The sequence below is a fragment of the Indicator indicator genome, chromosome 7, assembly GCF_027791375.1.
Source record: "Indicator indicator isolate 239-I01 chromosome 7, UM_Iind_1.1, whole genome shotgun sequence".
In the NCBI taxonomy this organism is placed as follows: Eukaryota; Metazoa; Chordata; class Aves; order Piciformes; family Indicatoridae; genus Indicator; species Indicator indicator.
In genome coordinates, this window is record NC_072016.1 from 951,084 (window position 1) to 970,156 (window position 19,073).

Sequence of the window (19,073 nt, forward strand, 5' to 3'; positions counted from 1 at the left end):
GTAGAGAGCAATGAAGTCTCCCCTCAGCGTTCCCTTCTCCAGAATAAACAATCCCAGCTCCCTCAGACACTCCTCATAACACCAGTTCTCCAGACCCCAATGGATTAGATGCTAGCTCTCCTTTGGAACAGCCAAAGCAGTTATACTTTTTACATATGCAGATGAAAACAAGGGGTCTGCAAGGTGCTGAAAGAAGAAGCCTGTAGACATTCGGGTCAGCCAAGCAATCCTTTCCTTTTTGCGGTGAGGTTAGCTATAGCAGATTTCAGTGACAGGTCAGAACCGCAGGGCTGTGGCTGTTCTTGAAGCATAGAAGCAGAGAAAGTCATTGGTCTTTACCAGCATTCCTGCTCTGAGCATCCCCTGCTTGAAGCTGAAGTGGTCCAACCATGACACTGACTTTTCCCTCAGCAGAACTTGTGTCTCTCCTGGCCCTGCTGACACAGCCCCGGTAGCAGCGGGAGGAGAGGTCCCAGCGCCGGCACACCGCCAGCTGGCACTGCAGGTACACTGATGGATGGCGGCTAAGGAACTCGAAGGCGCTGAATTTGAAGCGAGCAAAGTGGCTCTGGGGGGAATAGAAGGTGGTGTAGGAAGGATCTCTAGCACATCTAGAAAGAAAAAAACCCAAGATAATTAGTCTCCAGGGATACAGATGTGTACAGTTCTGCAGAAATACGATAGAATAAACCCAAATGATATCATGGCCAAGTACTGGGAACACAGTGATGGGATAAAAATGCAGCTTTTATAGCTGAGTATAGACTTCTGAAATAGAGAATCATCAGAGAACAGTTTGCATTGGGAGAAATCTTAAGTAACAGCTAGTTCCAGCCCCACTGCCCATTCACTCGACCAGGCTGCTCAAAGCCTCATCCAGCCTGGTCCTGAACACTTTCAGGGACTGGGTATCTACAACTTCCCTGGGCAACCTGTGCCAGTGTCCCACCCCTCTCATAGGAAAGACTTTCTTCCTTATATTTAACCTAAATCCACTCTCTCTCTCCATTTAAAGCCATCACTCCTTAACCTATCCAATACAGACTTAGTGAAGTCCTAGGAAGCAGGTAAAGCACTGACAACTCCTTTTTCTAATTTCCTCCCAAAAGGAGACTTTAAGTGGTGAAGAGTCAAAAACAGACTCTTGCTAAAGGCTTAAAAAAAATCAGTCTAACATTTGACCCAGTGTTACTAAAATATTTAACATCTAGGACAAGAGATTTCTTCTGCCAGTTTTCACTCTCTCATCTCATCTACCTCAGTCTCACTGCTCTGAAATTTGTGTATAGGACAAGGACGAAGTGTTGGTAAGATCTAAATGGCATTTTGTATATCCAGGCTCATACTGTAAGAATGAAAATGAAAATCAAAGACCTCTATTAACAGCCTGTTGGCAATGAGATCTAAACCAACTCAGACTGGCTCTGCGCTGTTCAACAAATACAGAGAAGGTACTGCAGCCACGTTTCTAACCACTTGAGAATGCACTTACCCATCCCTGACTATATCATAGGCCACAGTGCTAAAATCATAAGGATCAGGTGATGCCACACAGGTGTCCACAAACACAACCAGATTTGGGTCAGAGTTGTGAAGATAAGCTTGGAGGTACAAGTTCTGGTTGAGGTCAATGTAGTAGGGAGAGTCATGCACTTGCTGCACGAAGGATGAGGAATCATAAAAAGTGATGTTCATGTCGTAGCTTCCAAACTGGCTCTCATCCACCTCCACAGTATCCTCAGCCACATACATGACTTGCATCCATGTGTTCTGGAGCATTTTGCAATTGATGTGTAAGTTAATACTCTTTTTCCTCCTGATTATGTGGCCAGAAGATGTAACTTTGATCATGTTGGAATAGTTGATTGTGTCGTTGGTCTCCTGTCCAACAGGTAATTTCAAATGAGGAACTGCCTTTCCCACCCCCCGTCCCCCCCCTCCCCCGAGATTCTGTGTTCTAAGCTTTGACAGAGTAATATGCACTTTAAAAAAAACATAGATTCATAGAATCATAGAATCAGCCAGGTTGGAAGAGACCTCCAAGATCATCCAGTCCAACCTATCATCCAGCCCTATCCAATCAACTAAACCATGGCACTAAGCGTCTCATCCAGGCTTCTCTTGAACATCTCCAGGGACAGTGACTCCACCACCTCCCTGGGCAGCACATACCAATGGACAATCTCTCTCTCTCTGTGAAGAACTTCCTCCTAACACCCAGCCTATACCTCCCCTGGCACAGCTTGAGACTGTGTCCCCTCGTTCTGCTGCTGGTTGCCTGGAGACCGACCTCCACCTGGCTACAACCTCTCTTCAGATAGTTGTAGACAGCAATGAGGTCACCCCTGAGCCTCCTCTTCTCCAGCCTCTCCTCACAGGGCTGTGTTCCAGGCCCCTCCCCACCTTTGTTGCCCTTCTCTGGACACATTCCAGTACCTCAACATCTTTCTTGAATTGAGGGGCCCAGAACTGGACACAGTACTCAAGGTGTGGCCTGACCAGAGCTGAGTACAGGGGAAGAATAAGCTTCCTGTCCTAGTGGGTACAGTATTCCTGATCCAGGCCAGGATGCCATTGGCTCTCCTGGCCGCCTGGGCACAATGCTGGCTCAAGTTCAGCCTACTGTCAACCAGCACCCCCAGGTCCCTTTCTGTTTGGCTGCTCTCCAGCCATTCTGTCCCCAGCCTGTAGCGCTACATGGGGTTGTTGTGATTCATCTTAAGCTCTTTAAACTGAGAAGCTCAGTGTTAGTCTTTTCTGCTCACACATTGTAAATCAGCTTGCTGAAGTATGTAATCAAACAGAATCACAGAATTGTCAGGGTTGGAAGGGACTTCAAGGATCAGCCAGTTCCAACCCCCTTGCCATGGGCAGGGACACCTCACACTACAGCAGGTTGCCCAGAGCCACATCCAGCCTGGCTGCAGAAACCTCCAGGGATGAGGCTTCCACCACCTCCCTGGGCAACCTGTGCCAGTGTCTCACCACCCTTATGGTGAAGAACTTCTTCCTAATGTCCAATCTAAATCTGCCCTCCTCTAGCTTCAATCCATTCCCCCCAGTCCTATCACTATCTGACACCCTAAAAAGTCCCTCAAAACCAGTGCAGAAAACCTCCTTGCCAAATCCAAAGCAAAGCACATTCATTGAACATCTGTACAACACACCAACAGTGTAGTGCAGAGTAATCTCAAAGCTGTGTGGCACTTGCAAGAGTACATCCACTTTATGCCATGGGAAGTTCATATAACTCCCTCCCAGGCTTACCTCCACCAACAGTGTAGTGCAGAGAAATCTCAAGGCTGCAAGGCTCTTGCAAGACTACATCCACTTTATACCATGGGAAGTTCATATAACTCCCTCCCAGGCTTTCCTCCCTAGTAGCTCAATTTAATGAAGCATGGGGATTCCCTAAGGCATGGAAAGGTAAAGCACTAATTTCCTCTGGATAGTTCACTGCTTAGCACCACTCTTCTTGCAGGCACACAAGGGTGACCATACCTCTCGTGTGGTCCCACAGCCAGTGTAGGGGATGTTGAATATGACCTCACGTGGGGTGACTGTTGGTCTGCAGCTGCTGTCCTCCAGGGTGACCATCTGCTCTGAGTAACCCTGAGACTGGAGATAGTCCCTGCTCACCACTGCGTGCATATAGTCTGGTAAGCACAGAAGGGCTGGCAGAAGAAGAAGACACAATGAATTCAAGAATTCATCGTTGATTGAAAGTTGTAATTGAAACAAGCGTTGGTGTTTTCTTCATTTAGAAGGTGAGCATTAACACATCAGCTCATTGTATTTCACACACATCATTTCATTCCCCTAACATCTCTAAGCACACATTTATTTTGGAAACAAAAGCAACGAAGAGGCTCGTCTGGGAACTTACTAGTGTTGTGATCTGCTGGGATGGAGGAGTAGTGAGCCTGAAAGCCTCTGAAGGTGTGTGTAGAATCACTGTGAAAGAGAATGGCCATCATGTTTGAAGAGGATGTGTAGGTGGGGAAGGAACCAGAGCAAAGTCTCCCAAGGAGTGGGGATGAGTGTAGGGGCCCATCATAGAGTTCAACATAGTCATGCTGGCAGCTGCCACCTTGCAGTCTGGAAAGGAAATGTTAGCACCTTGTCAAATGCATTTCAGAAATCCTGACTGAGCTGCCTGGTACGTGATAAAATCTTTCACAGGTTTTATTCCTTTTGTAGGCAGCTGTAGCTGAACATTGTGAGCAGAAAATCCTATAGCAATCCAGATTTTCTTCTGGACTTCCAACGGGATGTTACTGAAAATATCTTTACAACTGGGAAGGTTGCCTCTTCCTAAGCAGGTTTTCAAACTTCTCAAGCAGTGTTTGGCTTTGTTACTTGCCCAGGGAGTCAAGGTTTTACTTACGCAATGTCTCTAAAGGTGAGCATGACACGGAAATTGTTCTCTACTTTTATTTCCCACACGCAGTCAGCATTGTTTGGATAGCTTCCAGGGTAGGAGGGACTCTGCAGCATCCCAGAGGAATTTGAGATTGAGCCACCACAAAAATAAGGTGCTGCAGAAAGAAATGGAAGAGAATTTATTTACAGTGACCTCTACAAAATCCTTCCTCAACTGTTAAGTGTCTCAGCCACAGCTCCTGAAAAGCAGGTCACCTGCTGGCTGCAGATGACATTCTGTGTGACCTCAATCAAAGCAAGTATTTGTTTTTACTTTAGGTTTGCTTTCATGTTGAATTTGGGATTCCCTGTCCCATCCATGGTATCAGACCACCCTCTTCAGGCTGGGCTGGTAACACCTTGAACCTTTCTGCTCTGGTTTCACATTTCTGTAGTTGAGGTCTGGTTCTGGGAGGTGTCGTAACAGTCAAAATGGAAGTATCTTCCTGAACAGAGAGTATCCCCTTGGCTGCTCTGCTGCTTCTCCCGATTCCTCAGGTGTTTTGAGGATAAGTAAACTGGAAGTCTTCCATGAAAATCTGTAATTTGATGGTCTCAAACTGACATAAGCACTCCAGGCTGCTGGGCTAAGTCTTATAGATGTCTCATTTCCCCTATAAATGTAGCTGCAAAAAGCTTTCATGTTTATGAACAATACACACAGATGATCCTGAAGTCTTTCCCCATAGGGAGGTAAGCACAAGCTCTGAACTTAACAGATGTGAGATGTAAAGGCAACGAACACCCATTTCATGTTCCTGCACAGTGCAACACACTCCTCTCAGCCTAGGGATTTGGTGATTTGCAAGCTGGTCCAAGCTTGGGAGCATCAGCTGTACCCAGGCACTGAACCTTCTTCTGATTAGATGGGGCAGGCTTTCAGGTGCCTTTTGTACTATTTTCTCCTATGAAGCATCAAAATCTGAATCTAAAATCCCCTTTCTAAAGCAAAAATAGCAGGTGAAGATCAAAACAATTCTAGTATGCAGAATAGCCCCAAACTATAGATTGCAATCATATGTCACCCTGCCGAGACTGATGTATGAAGTTAAAACTAGAGATTAAGACATTTCCTAAGGCTCGACCTAGCTAAGAGCACAGCCAGAAAGTGGTATGGCCAGAGACAACCAGCAGAATTGCAAAATAACCATCACTCAAATGAAAGGGGAGATCACAGCCTGATCAACAACTCTTGTGCAAGTTTACAATGAAATTGATAAAAACACAAAAGGGAAAAAGGCAACAAATGAAAAGGTGAGAAGAGTTGCAGGAGAACATTACCTGATGCAGGGGTAGGTGTGGTCAGAGGAGCTGTGCATGTGGAGGAAGAAAAGCCACAAGTGAGAAGAGTTGTTCGTTTGAAAGGTGCTGGGGCACAGGCCTGGCCCCATTATGGGGACATATGGTACCAGGATGGGCATTGTAGTGACGAGGGCATGGGGACACAAGGCGCCGGGCAGAGTGCGACATGAGCTCAAGAGAGCCGGTGCCCTGTGCTGGCCACGCACCTGCACAGACGACGCTGGCGTCCTCATGGTGGCCGCAGTTGTGCATGCCCCAGCCGCCGTGCCGGCACAGCTGCAGGGAGCGCTCGTCCCCGCCGCACTCCACGTCGTCCAGCAAGATGCGGCCGGAGCCGAGGCCGAAGCGAGCGCTGCCTGGTGCGGCCAGGGCCCGGCCGCAGCCCAGCTGCCGGCACACCACCTGGGCGTCCCGCAGGTCCCAGGAGTCGTCGCACACCGTGCCCCAGCTGCGGCCGTCGCTCAGCTCCACACGTCCCTCGCAGCCGTGCCTCCCGCCGGAGAGCCGCAGGCGGCCGCCTGGGGTGAGGCAGCAGGCTCGGGGTGAGGGCCCCTGCAGCCTGGCCCCCTGCACTGCCCGGGTGGCAGCCGGGGAGCCTGCACGGCTGCTGCGAGGCCAGGAATGGCTCAGGGGGGCCGGAGTTACCTGTCGAGGATGGCCAGGTGGTGGTGCCCGCTGGAGCTGCAGAGGCAAAGAAGATGTGGTGACAGTGAGAAAGGCTGCACGCAGATGTTGTGCCCAGCATCCCAGAGCAGCTTTGTCTTCAAAGAGGCCCTGTCCTGTGGCACTTGACATCAGGAGAGGACCTTTTATTCAACTGCAGTGACCATCAGGACTTGTCTGTGTCACACAGTATATAGGAGGACAGAGACTGAGCACAGAACCTGCATATGCAGAAGCTCCCAGCCCAGGGACCAGCTGGCAGGGTCCATAGGACCTGCCAGTGGGCAGAGGTGTTCCATGCACTGCAGCATTTGCAGGGAAAACTTTTGCACACCTTGGCTTTTGCCCATGCCCTGATGGGGATCACTCATGCACTCTGGAGATGCCATGGGCAGAAGGGAACTGCAGCCATGAACTGGGCTTGGCATGTCCCCGCTGCTCTCCTCTCATGCTGGGCTAGGGCTGGCTGCAAGACTGAGAAAGAGAAGAAATTACCTGCTGAGTATGGCCATGGGGCAGGAGTGGATGGAGGTGCAGCTGCAAGGAAGAAGAGAGAGTGAAATGGTTGCCAGTGCAGAAGCTCTGTGATAGCGGATGGACATGGACATGAAAATGAATGGCTGGAGCACCCCTGGGGAAAGAGGCCGTGGGGCTCTGTTGTGACACTCTGTCTTCTCACACCAGCCTAATGAGTCTGCAGTGCTGCTCCATCCTTTCCAAACCATGATCCTGCAGTCCTGCTGTGTGCCACCGCACCAAGCACCTACACCTGTGAGCGTGGAGAGGCTGCTGTGCCCCCAGTGTGACGAGGCCCTTGCATGGCACCGGCTTCAGCACCAGGCAGCACAGCCCCCCAAAGACACTGCTCTGTCTCAGCTCTCCCGAGGGAGGAAGGTGCAGCCCCTCTTAAGGGAGAGCACTGCAACAGGCCCCGCGGGGTCTGCCACGGAGCCGGTGCCCTGTGCTGGCCACGCACCTGCACAGACGACGCTGGCGTCCTCATGGTGGCCGCAGTTGTGCACGCCCCAGCCGCCGTGCCGGCACAGCTGCAGGGAGCGCTCGTCCCCGCCGCACTCCACGTCGTCCAGCAAGATGCGGCCGGAGCCGAGGTCGAAGCGAGCGCTGCCTGGTGCGGCCAGGGCCCGGCCGCAGCCCAGCTGCCGGCACACCACCTGGGCGTCCCGCAGGTCCCAGGAGTCGTCGCACACCGTGCCCCAGCTGCGGCCGTCGCTCAGCTCCACGCGTCCCTCGCAGCCGTGCCTCCCGCCGGAGAGCCGCAGGCGGCCGCCTGGGGTGAGGCAGCAGGCTCGGGGTGAGGGCCCCTGCAGCCTGGCCCCCTGCACTGCCCGGGTGGCAGCCGGGGAGCCTGCACGGCTGCTGCGAGGCCAGGAATGGCTCAGGGGGGCCGGAGTTACCTGTCGAGGATGGCCAGGTGGTGGTGCCCGCTGGAGCTGCAGAGGCAAAAAAGATGTGGTGACAGTGAGAAAGGCTGCACGCAGATGTTGTGCCCAGCACCCCAGAGCAGCTTTGTCTTCAAAGAGGCCCTGTCCTGTGGCACTTGACATCAGGAGAGGACCTTTTATTCAACTGCAGTGACCATCAGGACTTGTCTGTGTCACACAGTATATAGGAGGACAGAGACTGAGCACAGAACCTGCATATGCAGAAGCTCCCAGCCCAGGGACCAGCTGGCAGGGTCCATAGGACCTGCCAGTGGGCAGAGGTGTTCCATGCACTGCAGCATTTGCAGGGAAAACTTTTGCACACCTTGGCTTTTGCCCATGCCCTGATGGGGATCACTCATGCACTCTGGAGATGCCATGGGCAGAAGGGAACTGCAGCCATGAACTGGGCTTGGCATGTCCCCGCTGCTCTCCTCTCATGCTGGGCTAGGGCTGGCTGCAAGACTGAGAAAGAGAAGAAATTACCTGCTGAGTATGGCCATGGGGCAGGAGTGGATGGAGGTGCAGCTGCAAGGAAGAAGAGAGAGTGAAATGGTTGCCAGTGCAGAAGCTCTGTGATAGCGGATGGACATGGACATGAAAATGAATGGCTGGAGCACCCCTGGGGAAAGAGGCCGTGGGGCTCTGTTGTGACACTCTGTCTTCTCACACCAGCCTAATGAGTCTGCAGTGCTGCTCCATCCTTTCCAAACCATGATCCTGCAGTCCTGCTGTGTGCCACCGCACCAAGCACCTACACCTGTGAGCGTGGAGAGGCTGCTGTGCCCCCAGTGTGACGAGGCCCTTGCATGGCACCGGCTTCAGCACCAGGCAGCACAGCCCCCCAAAGACACTGCTCTGTCTCAGCTCTCCCGAGGGAGGAAGGTGCAGCCCCTCTTAAGGGAGAGCACTGCAACAGGCCCCGCGGGGTCTGCCACGGAGCCGGTGCCCTGTGCTGGCCACGCACCTGCACAGACGACGCTGGCGTCCTCATGGTGGCCGCAGTTGTGCACGCCCCAGCCGCCGTGCCGGCACAGCTGCAGGGAGCGCTCGTCCCCGCCGCACTCCACGTCGTCCAGCAAGATGCGGCCGGAGCCGAGGCCGAAGCGAGCGCTGCCTGGTGCGGCCAGGGCCCGGCCGCAGCCCAGCTGCCGGCACACCACCTGGGCGTCCCGCAGGTCCCAGGAGTCGTCGCACACCGTGCCCCAGCTGCGGCCGTCGCTCAGCTCCACACGTCCCTCGCAGCCGTGCCTCCCGCCGGAGAGCCGCAGGCGGCCGCCTGGGGTGAGGCAGCAGGCTCGGGGTGAGGGCCCCTGCAGCCTGGCCCCCTGCACTGCCCGGGTGGCAGCCGGGGAGCCTGCACGGCTGCTGCGAGGCCAGGAATGGCTCAGGGGGGCCGGAGTTACCTGTCGAGGATGGCCAGGTGGTGGTGCCCGCTGGAGCTGCAGAGGCAAAGAAGATGTGGTGACAGTGAGAAAGGCTGCACGCAGATGTTGTGCCCAGCATCCCAGAGCAGCTTTGTCTTCAAAGAGGCCCTGTCCTGTGGCACTTGACATCAGGAGAGGACCTTTTATTCAACTGCAGTGACCATCAGGACTTGTCTGTGTCACACAGTATATAGGAGGACAGAGACTGAGCACAGAACCTGCATATGCAGAAGCTCCCAGCCCAGGGACCAGCTGGCAGGGTCCATAGGACCTGCCAGTGGGCAGAGGTGTTCCATGCACTGCAGCATTTGCAGGGAAAACTTTTGCACACCTTGGCTTTTGCCCATGCCCTGATGGGGATCACTCATGCACTCTGGAGATGCCATGGGCAGAAGGGAACTGCAGCCATGAACTGGGCTTGGCATGTCCCCGCTGCTCTCCTCTCATGCTGGGCTAGGGCTGGCTGCAAGACTGAGAAAGAGAAGAAATTACCTGCTGAGTATGGCCATGGGGCAGGAGTGGATGGAGGTGCAGCTGCAAGGAAGAAGAGAGAGTGAAATGGTTGCCAGTGCAGAAGCTCTGTGATAGCGGATGGACATGGACATGAAAATGAATGGCTGGAGCACCCCTGGGGAAAGAGGCCGTGGGGCTCTGTTGTGACACTCTGTCTTCTCACACCAGCCTAATGAGTCTGCAGTGCTGCTCCATCCTTTCCAAACCATGATCCTGCAGTCCTGCTGTGTGCCACCGCACCAAGCACCTACACCTGTGAGCGTGGAGAGGCTGCTGTGCCCCCAGTGTGACGAGGCCCTTGCATGGCACCGGCTTCAGCACCAGGCAGCACAGCCCCCCAAAGACACTGCTCTGTCTCAGCTCTCCCGAGGGAGGAAGGTGCAGCCCCTCTTAAGGGAGAGCACTGCAACAGGCCCCGCGGGGTCTGCCACGGAGCCGGTGCCCTGTGCTGGCCACGCACCTGCACAGACGACGCTGGCGTCCTCATGGTGGCCGCAGTTGTGCACGCCCCAGCCGCCGTGCCGGCACAGCTGCAGGGAGCGCTCGTCCCCGCCGCACTCCACGTCGTCCAGCAAGATGCGGCCGGAGCCGAGGTCGAAGCGAGCGCTGCCTGGTGCGGCCAGGGCCCGGCCGCAGCCCAGCTGCCGGCACACCACCTGGGCGTCCCGCAGGTCCCAGGAGTCGTCGCACACCGTGCCCCAGCTGCGGCCGTCGCTCAGCTCCACGCGTCCCTCGCAGCCGTGCCTCCCGCCGGAGAGCCGCAGGCGGCCGCCTGGGGTGAGGCAGCAGGCTCGGGGTGAGGGCCCCTGCAGCCTGGCCCCCTGCACTGCCCGGGTGGCAGCCGGGGAGCCTGCACGGCTGCTGCGAGGCCAGGAATGGCTCAGGGGGGCCGGAGTTACCTGTCGAGGATGGCCAGGTGGTGGTGCCCGCTGGAGCTGCAGAGGCAAAAAAGATGTGGTGACAGTGAGAAAGGCTGCACGCAGATGTTGTGCCCAGCACCCCAGAGCAGCTTTGTCTTCAAAGAGGCCCTGTCCTGTGGCACTTGACATCAGGAGAGGACCTTTTATTCAACTGCAGTGACCATCAGGACTTGTCTGTGTCACACAGTATATAGGAGGACAGAGACTGAGCACAGAACCTGCATATGCAGAAGCTCCCAGCCCAGGGACCAGCTGGCAGGGTCCATAGGACCTGCCAGTGGGCAGAGGTGTTCCATGCACTGCAGCATTTGCAGGGAAAACTTTTGCACACCTTGGCTTTTGCCCATGCCCTGATGGGGATCACTCATGCACTCTGGAGATGCCATGGGCAGAAGGGAACTGCAGCCATGAACTGGGCTTGGCATGTCCCCGCTGCTCTCCTCTCATGCTGGGCTAGGGCTGGCTGCAAGACTGAGAAAGAGAAGAAATTACCTGCTGAGTATGGCCATGGGGCAGGAGTGGATGGAGGTGCAGCTGCAAGGAAGAAGAGAGAGTGAAATGGTTGCCAGTGCAGAAGCTCTGTGATAGCGGATGGACATGGACATGAAAATGAATGGCTGGAGCACCCCTGGGGAAAGAGGCCGTGGGGCTCTGTTGTGACACTCTGTCTTCTCACACCAGCCTAATGAGTCTGCAGTGCTGCTCCATCCTTTCCAAACCATGATCCTGCAGTCCTGCTGTGTGCCACCGCACCAAGCACCTACACCTGTGAGCGTGGAGAGGCTGCTGTGCCCCCAGTGTGACGAGGCCCTTGCATGGCACCGGCTTCAGCACCAGGCAGCACAGCCCCCCAAAGACACTGCTCTGTCTCAGCTCTCCCGAGGGAGGAAGGTGCAGCCCCTCTTAAGGGAGAGCACTGCAACAGGCCCCGCGGGGTCTGCCACGGAGCCGGTGCCCTGTGCTGGCCACGCACCTGCACAGACGACGCTGGCGTCCTCATGGTGGCCGCAGTTGTGCACGCCCCAGCCGCCGTGCCGGCACAGCTGCAGGGAGCGCTCGTCCCCGCCGCACTCCACGTCGTCCAGCAAGATGCGGCCGGAGCCGAGGTCGAAGCGAGCGCTGCCTGGTGCGGCCAGGGCCCGGCCGCAGCCCAGCTGCCGGCACACCACCTGGGCGTCCCGCAGGTCCCAGGAGTCGTCGCACACCGTGCCCCAGCTGCGGCCGTCGCTCAGCTCCACGCGTCCCTCGCAGCCGTGCCTCCCGCCGGAGAGCCGCAGGCGGCCGCCTGGGGTGAGGCAGCAGGCTCGGGGTGAGGGCCCCTGCAGCCTGGCCCCCTGCACTGCCCGGGTGGCAGCCGGGGAGCCTGCACGGCTGCTGCGAGGCCAGGAATGGCTCAGGGGGGCCGGAGTTACCTGTCGAGGATGGCCAGGTGGTGGTGCCCGCTGGAGCTGCAGAGGCAAAAAAGATGTGGTGACAGTGAGAAAGGCTGCACGCAGATGTTGTGCCCAGCACCCCAGAGCAGCTTTGTCTTCAAAGAGGCCCTGTCCTGTGGCACTTGACATCAGGAGAGGACCTTTTATTCAACTGCAGTGACCATCAGGACTTGTCTGTGTCACACAGTATATGGGAGGACAGAGACTGAGCACAGAACCTGCATATGCAGAAGCTCCCAGCCCAGGGACCAGCTGGCAGGGTCCATAGGACCTGCCAGTGGGCAGAGGTGTTCCATGCACTGCAGCATTTGCAGGGAAAACTTTTGCACACCTTGGCTTTTGCCCATGCCCTGATGGGGATCACTCATGCACTCTGGAGATGCCATGGGCAGAAGGGAACTGCAGCCATGAACTGGGCTTGGCATGTCCCCGCTGCTCTCCTCTCATGCTGGGCTAGGGCTGGCTGCAAGACTGAGAAAGAGAAGAAATTACCTGCTGAGTATGGCCATGGGGCAGGAGTGGATGGAGGTGCAGCTGCAAGGAAGAAGAGAGAGTGAAATGGTTGCCAGTGCAGAAGCTTTGTGGGCCCCTGCAGCCTGGCCCCCTGCACTGCCAGGTGGCAGCTGGGGAGCCTGCGCAGCTGCTGCGAGGCCAGGGATGGCTCTGGGGGGGGCAGGAGTTACCTGCCAAGGATGGCCAGGTGGTGGTGCCCGCTGGAGCTGCAGAGGCAAAGAAGATGTGGTGACAGTGAGAAAGGCTGCACGCAGATGTTGTGCCCAGCATCCCAGAGCAGCTTTGTCTTCAAAGAGGCCCTGTCCTGTGGCACTTGACATGTTCAATTGAAAGGACCCTCTTGACTTCTCTGTTTCACACATTTCCCTGCTCTCTGGACAAGAACTACATGCCCCTGCAGGTCCTACTTCTTTTGCAATGCATGCAATGCATGAAGCAGCTTTCTTTTTTCCAGTAACATCCCAAATCACAGCGTATTATGGTTAGGAGACGGCTATGGTACTACCCATGGAAGAACTCAAGGGATGAAGGCAGAATGACTTGGGTACCAGGAATGGTGTAACTGGAATGGTCCAATGATGGGAGATTCCTTCCAGTGCAATTAGATCTGGGAAGGGAGATCTGGGGCAGTAAGTATCTCAGTGAGTGACAATGGACAGGGTACCTGGTGAGCTGTCCTCTGCTTTGCCAGTTGTGGTTGCTGTGGGGGTTGGGTCTGCCAGGAGGGTTGTCTCTGCTGTGGGTGCTGATGAGGGTGTGATGGTCATCTCTAGTGGGGAGGATGTCTCGGCTAGGAAGTTCATAAATGCTGCGCTGGTGGTTTCTGCTGGGGATGTTGATAACTCTGCTACAGAGGTCAAGGGTAATGCAGTACTCTCCAGGGCAGTGCTCCAGGTTGCTATGGAGCTTGTTTGTGCTGTGGTGGTCGTTAGTGCTTCGGTGGTTGTGTCTGCTGCGGATGTTGTCTCCTCTGTTGAGGTGATTAATGCTGTTGTGCTCATGGCCACTGAGGAAGTCATCTCTTCTGTGAGGGTTGTTTGCTCTGTGGTGGTCATCTCTGCTGGATTGGTAATGGGTTCTGTGGTGCTTATCTCTAAAGAGGTTTCCTCTGGTGTTAAGGTTGTCAGTTCCGTAGTATCCTTTTCTGTATGGAAGAAAGACACCACCCGTGTAAGGACCATGCTCATGCAAAGGGTACTGCTCCGCAAGGCTGAAGGGAAATCCGTCCTGACTGGCCACAATGGAGATTATGAAGGTGGGTAAGAGCCAATTGAAATCTTTTCTTGAAAGTAGTATTTCCAGATGGTGACAACAGGGAAAGATACTCATGTGGCATCTGCTCCCAGCCATGGGACACCACACCTCAGGCACCACCAGAGGCTGTTGTCTACACGCTCCTGCCACAGAGCCAGGAGCTCATATGGTTGCTGGCAGGATTGCTGGCAACTGTAGAGCTTGGGCCTATCACTGTCGTGGATGCCCTTCTGCAGGGGATCAGGTCATCCCCTAGGAGCAGCCTGGGCAGTGGTTGTGGGATCGTGCTTGGCGCAGCAAGAGATGAATCACCTGTTGAACATGGCCAGTTGGTTGTAGGCACTGGAGCTATGAATGCAAGAAAGAAATAAATGGTACTTAAAATAGCACTGAACACAGCACATGTGTGGTGATGGAGGTGTCTGGCAAGTCTGGGCAGTTTCTCCTAAGTGCAAAACACTGATGTAGCCAGAATTTTTTTTTGGCATGCAGCTCCCTCTCTGAGGAAATGTGGAAGACCACAATATATGTGCAAAACACCTGGGTGACCTGCTGTCACCAGCCATGTCTCAGTTCATGACGATCTGTTGCTAATACACAACATGAAATAATGAGAAAATGAACTAACTGTCCTTAAAGAGTAAGGGCAAAGTGAAATCAGAAGGGCAGCATGCTGACACAGTACTCAAAATGGATGGATATTGGTGAAGGATGGACCTAAACTTGAAGGAAAGCTTCAAAAACACAGAAACAATGCAAAATTTGGCAGTCTGGTTGTGGCTGCAGAATTATTATTGCCATAATGAATGCATTAAGGATTGCCATGTTAAAATGGGTATCACCTCACCCTGTTTCTCTCTGATGAACATTAACTTTCAGACCCAGCTTTGCCTCTAGTTTTGATTTATTCAGTGCAGAGGGATTAGATGGAATAAGAGTTCTGCACATTGCAGTGCAGAGGGATTGGATGGAATAAGAGTTCTGCACATTGCACCTGGAGTACTGCATCCAGTTCTGGAGCCCCTATTACAAGAGGGATATGGACATGCTGGAAGGTGTCCAGAGAAGGGCCACAAGGATGAGCAGAGGGCTGGAGCTCCTCTCCTATGAGGACAGACTGAAAGAGTTGGGGCTGTTCAGTCTGGAGAAGAGAAGGCTCTGAGGTGACCTTCTTGTGGGCTTCCAGTATCTGAAGGGGGCTACAAGAAAGCTGGGGAGGGACTTTTTAGGCTATCAGGTAATGACAGGACTAGGGGGAATGGAATGAAGCTGGAATTGGGGAGATTCAGGCTGGATGTGAGGAAGAAGTTCTTCTCCATGAGAGTGGTGAGAGCCTGGAATGGGTTGTCAAGGGAGGTGGTTGAGGCTCCATCCCTGGAGGTGTTTGCAGCCAGGCTGGATGAGGCTCTGGCCAGCCTGATGTAGTGTGAGGTGTCCCTGCCCATGGCAGGGGGGTTGGAACTGGATGATCCTTGTGGTCCCTTCCAACCCTGACTGATTCTATGATTCTATGATTCTATACCACCCTTGGGTGAAAAATAGGAGTCCGTGCTGGTTCTGCATGGTCAGTGGAGTGAAAAGACAGGCTTGTTGGAAGATCAGACTCTGCTTGATGAGGACAGGCCTTTTCAGAGGGAGTGTCCTCTTCCACAGACAGAAAATTGCTCCTAATAAGATGGAAACAAAAAGACTAGACATACATCTGGTGTATCTGCCATAGCTTTCCACCATAGGTCTCGACTGACTGAAATCTCATCTCAGGAGAGTATCTGTAGAGCCCTGTGCTGACACGTGCATATGGAGTGCAAGAAATAGCAGGACTAGTTAGAAAATCAAAAATGTGACAGCACCTGAACAGACAACTCCAGCATCTTCATAGTGGGCACAGTTGTGCACCCTCCAGCCAGAGTGATTACAGGCTGACAAAGAGATCTCATCTCCCCTGCACCTCACGTTGTCCAGCAGGATGGGGCCTGAGCCTTGTCCAAAGTAAGCACTGCCTGGAGCTGCAATGGCAGGGCCACATCTCAGTTGTCTGCACACAACCTGGGCAGCAGAGAGGTCCCAGTAATCATCACAGACTGTCCCCAGCTGGCCTCTGTAGTAGATCTCAACACGACCTTCACATCTGTGCCTTCCATTCACCAGCAGGAGACGGTTCACTATGGGAGAGAGAAAATTGAGCAAAAACACAGGCAAAACAGACAGAGGAGCCACAAAGGTGGTGGAGGGTCTAGAGCACAAATCTTATGAGGAGTGGCTGAGGGAACTTGGGTTGGAGGAGAGGAGGCTGAGGGGAGACCTTCTTGCTCTCAACAACCACCCACCACCTGGGGCAAAGTGGGTGTCTTCTCCCAAGTAACAAGCAATAGGGCAAGAGAAAACGGCCTCCTGTCTTAAGTTCTACTGTTAGGTGTAAGTGAGCAAATAAATGTTGTAACCAGATTTCAGTAGTTGCACTTTGGAACTCAAGACAAGAATGCTGCACTTGTTACATTTTGCCTTTCTGCCAAATTTCACTTGTTATTAAACTCTGAATAAGTCACCCAGAGCAAAACAAATCTGAGAAGTTAACAGCTCTAGGATTTCTTCACTGCATCTAATTCTTTGTTATTGGACCAGAAGAACAGTCAGGACAGTGTCCAAACTAAATTTGTCCCTGTTTGTTTCAGTTTAACTGGCAGTTCAAAGGGAGAAGCTACAAAAGTGCCGCTTGACTTATTTCTTCAAGTATCTGCTTCTACACCTACAGTTTTGAACCACACTGACAGGAAACAGCAAACCTGGCAAAAAGTCAGGGCAGGATTAGGAAAGCAAAGCTGATCTAAGCCAGTATTATTTGCTTTCAGTCAGGGTCTGTCATCACCCTGAGAGCACAACCATCATCTGGGCATGCAATTCGGTAGGCTGAGTCCTGCCTCACATTCTGGAGGTGTCAAAAGAACAAAAACTTGTGGTCATACAAACACAGCAGTTACTCTGACCCAGGAGGTAGAGGCAGGGGCTGGGGAGCAAAGCCAAGACCAGAGAGAAGAACAGGAGCAGCCAGAGTGAGAAGGTTTATCACCAGGCAAGCAAAGGACAGATGGCTGCAGTAAGAGTCATAACGATGCTTGAATAACTAGTCAGAAAAATTGCCTGCAATTACTCTAGGATATACATAGAACTATTTAACTCAAAGTCACCTGAGTCACTTAGGAGATAAGCAAATAAAATGAGGAAAAAGTCAACGACCAAAAGACCAAACAGTTGGACTAAAAGTGTTTTATGTCTTTCATTACTTCTAGATGTCCCTCATTTATCCACAGGACTAGACTATAAACACTGACTTCTTCTCATATTTCATTAGGTTGCACCTAAGATGAAGAAGGATCAAATAACAGAAGCAACATTCAGTATATAGCATAGGTATGAGTGCATGTTCTCTGGAATAATTATGCAGTTAGAGGAAACAAATTCTTCCTTAAGTCTTAGGTCAGCTTTCTGCAACTGAAAGAATGACTTGTTGATAACATCCTCACAGTCACAATTCCCACAGTGATACAAGGTACTGGAGACAAGTGCGAGCCTGTGGCAATAACAAGAACTCCACAAAATGGTTTAAATCATTCCCTGTGGCAATTTGTTCAGCATTTTTGCAGAACAACACTTTGCAATCTCTTTCATCCAATTCCCCTTTAATCATCTGCCCAAACCAATAGCAGCAGGAACACGAATGTGTCCATGGAATCCACAGAGAGGATACCAACAGTCTTTACAATTCCTTTTTTCCCCTGTGCCCTGGAACAAGTCTAGGTGCTTTACCTGATCTGGCCTCCAGAAGTGCTGAACCTATCAAGAGCAGCCAAGGCAAGATCATGGTGGTACCCATCCCACCAAGCCATGCTGACAGAAAGGACAGCCACAATATATGCTCTCTCCTTCTGCAGGGGAGGGGCTCTATAGGTTTCTTTTTTCACAGCAGAACAATAAACCGAACACAGCCCTCTGGTCTGAAACAAAACAAAACAAAATAATAAATGTTTGATTTGTTGTTTCAGATTTTGTAACTTCCTGGGTTATCTAGAAGGATTTGTTGCTCAAGAGCAACATTTTCCACTGCCTGGAAGGAAGGATTTGTGCTACCATAGATTTCACAATCATCTCACTGTACAAAGAAAATGATCTCCTGTCCACTGGAACAGGCTGCCCAGAGGGGGTTGTGGAGTCTCCCTCTCTGCAGATATTCAAGACCCACCTGGATGCATTCCTGTGTGATCTGCTCTAGGTGATCCTGCTCTGGGAGGGGGCTTGGACTGGATGAGCTTTCAAGGTCCCTTCCAGCCCCTAACATTGATTCTTTGATTCTGAGATTCAAAGATACTTTTTGGTTCTGGATAATAAATGTCAATATTTCATGGTGAGATTCCTTGGTGGGGAAGGTAGTGGAATCTTGACATTTCAATGGGCTTCCCTCAGCAAAATAATAAAAGTGCTTCATAAGTTGGTGGCAAATCTCCCTAGGGAACCTTGACTGACTTAATGCTTCAGTATACTTAAATTAAAATAATATAAGACCTGATGGCCCTGTTCAAGAGTGACTGGGGCATCTCTGAAGAATCTTGACATTGAAGTCAACACTTTCAGCTCTGATAGTAACCCATTCCCTACAGGCTCTGTTAAGTTCAAGACAAAACCCCATTCACTGAGAGGGTGCTAGAGAGCGAGAAAGCCTCAAGAGAATCAGGGTCAACTGATAACTTGCTGTGAAAGCCACACCAAAAAAATCAGTGGGGGTTATGTGTAGTTAAGCAATTACAGAGGTTGCATCTTAACATCAAAGTTTCCTCTGACCCATCAAAATGAGGGAAAAAAGGTTCAGATTTCTATGAAGAATATTCCTTGTTTCATTTTGTGTCATGAGAATTACAGCTGTGCCATTCCTTGAAGAATGAGGCCCAAGTTTTTCCACAACATGAAATAAAGCTGAATTCTCCTTCATCACTCCTGCCAGAGTGGTTACTTTCCTCTCTTTCTGTGTTTTAACCACTTAACGAGAAAAAGCTGATAACCATCCCAACACTGAAGACCAAAGTATTGTTCCTCATCTGATTCTTACCTCTGGAGCCATCATATCTTGGATGGCATTATCAGGAGCTACAATCTGTGGGACAAGTTTTACCATGTACAAATGTGTTGCCTCTA

At 52.4% G+C, this 19,073-nt stretch overlaps 1 protein-coding gene across 1 annotated transcript in view; it reads right to left on the reverse strand.

The window, feature by feature from the left end:
- Positions 1–325: 325 nt before the first annotated feature.
- The window catches only part of DMBT1 (deleted in malignant brain tumors 1), a 57,862-nt gene continuing 39,114 nt past the window's right edge, over positions 326–19,073 (reverse strand). The window contains exons 19-32 of the mRNA XM_054382308.1: positions 15,740–16,051; positions 15,285–15,305; positions 11,663–11,965; positions 11,443–11,564; positions 10,230–10,704; positions 8,797–9,108; positions 8,577–8,698; positions 7,364–7,838; positions 5,931–6,242; positions 4,388–4,538; positions 3,887–4,098; positions 3,502–3,674; positions 1,493–1,881; positions 326–611 (exon numbers count right to left, since the gene is read on the reverse strand). Of these exons, the coding sequence (XP_054238283.1) occupies positions 326–611; positions 1,493–1,881; positions 3,502–3,674; positions 3,887–4,098; positions 4,388–4,538; positions 5,931–6,242; positions 7,364–7,838; positions 8,577–8,698; positions 8,797–9,108; positions 10,230–10,704; positions 11,443–11,564; positions 11,663–11,965; positions 15,285–15,305; positions 15,740–16,051 (3,665 nt within the window). The remainder of the gene's footprint in view (positions 612–1,492; positions 1,882–3,501; positions 3,675–3,886; positions 4,099–4,387; positions 4,539–5,930; positions 6,243–7,363; positions 7,839–8,576; positions 8,699–8,796; positions 9,109–10,229; positions 10,705–11,442; positions 11,565–11,662; positions 11,966–15,284; positions 15,306–15,739; positions 16,052–19,073) is intronic.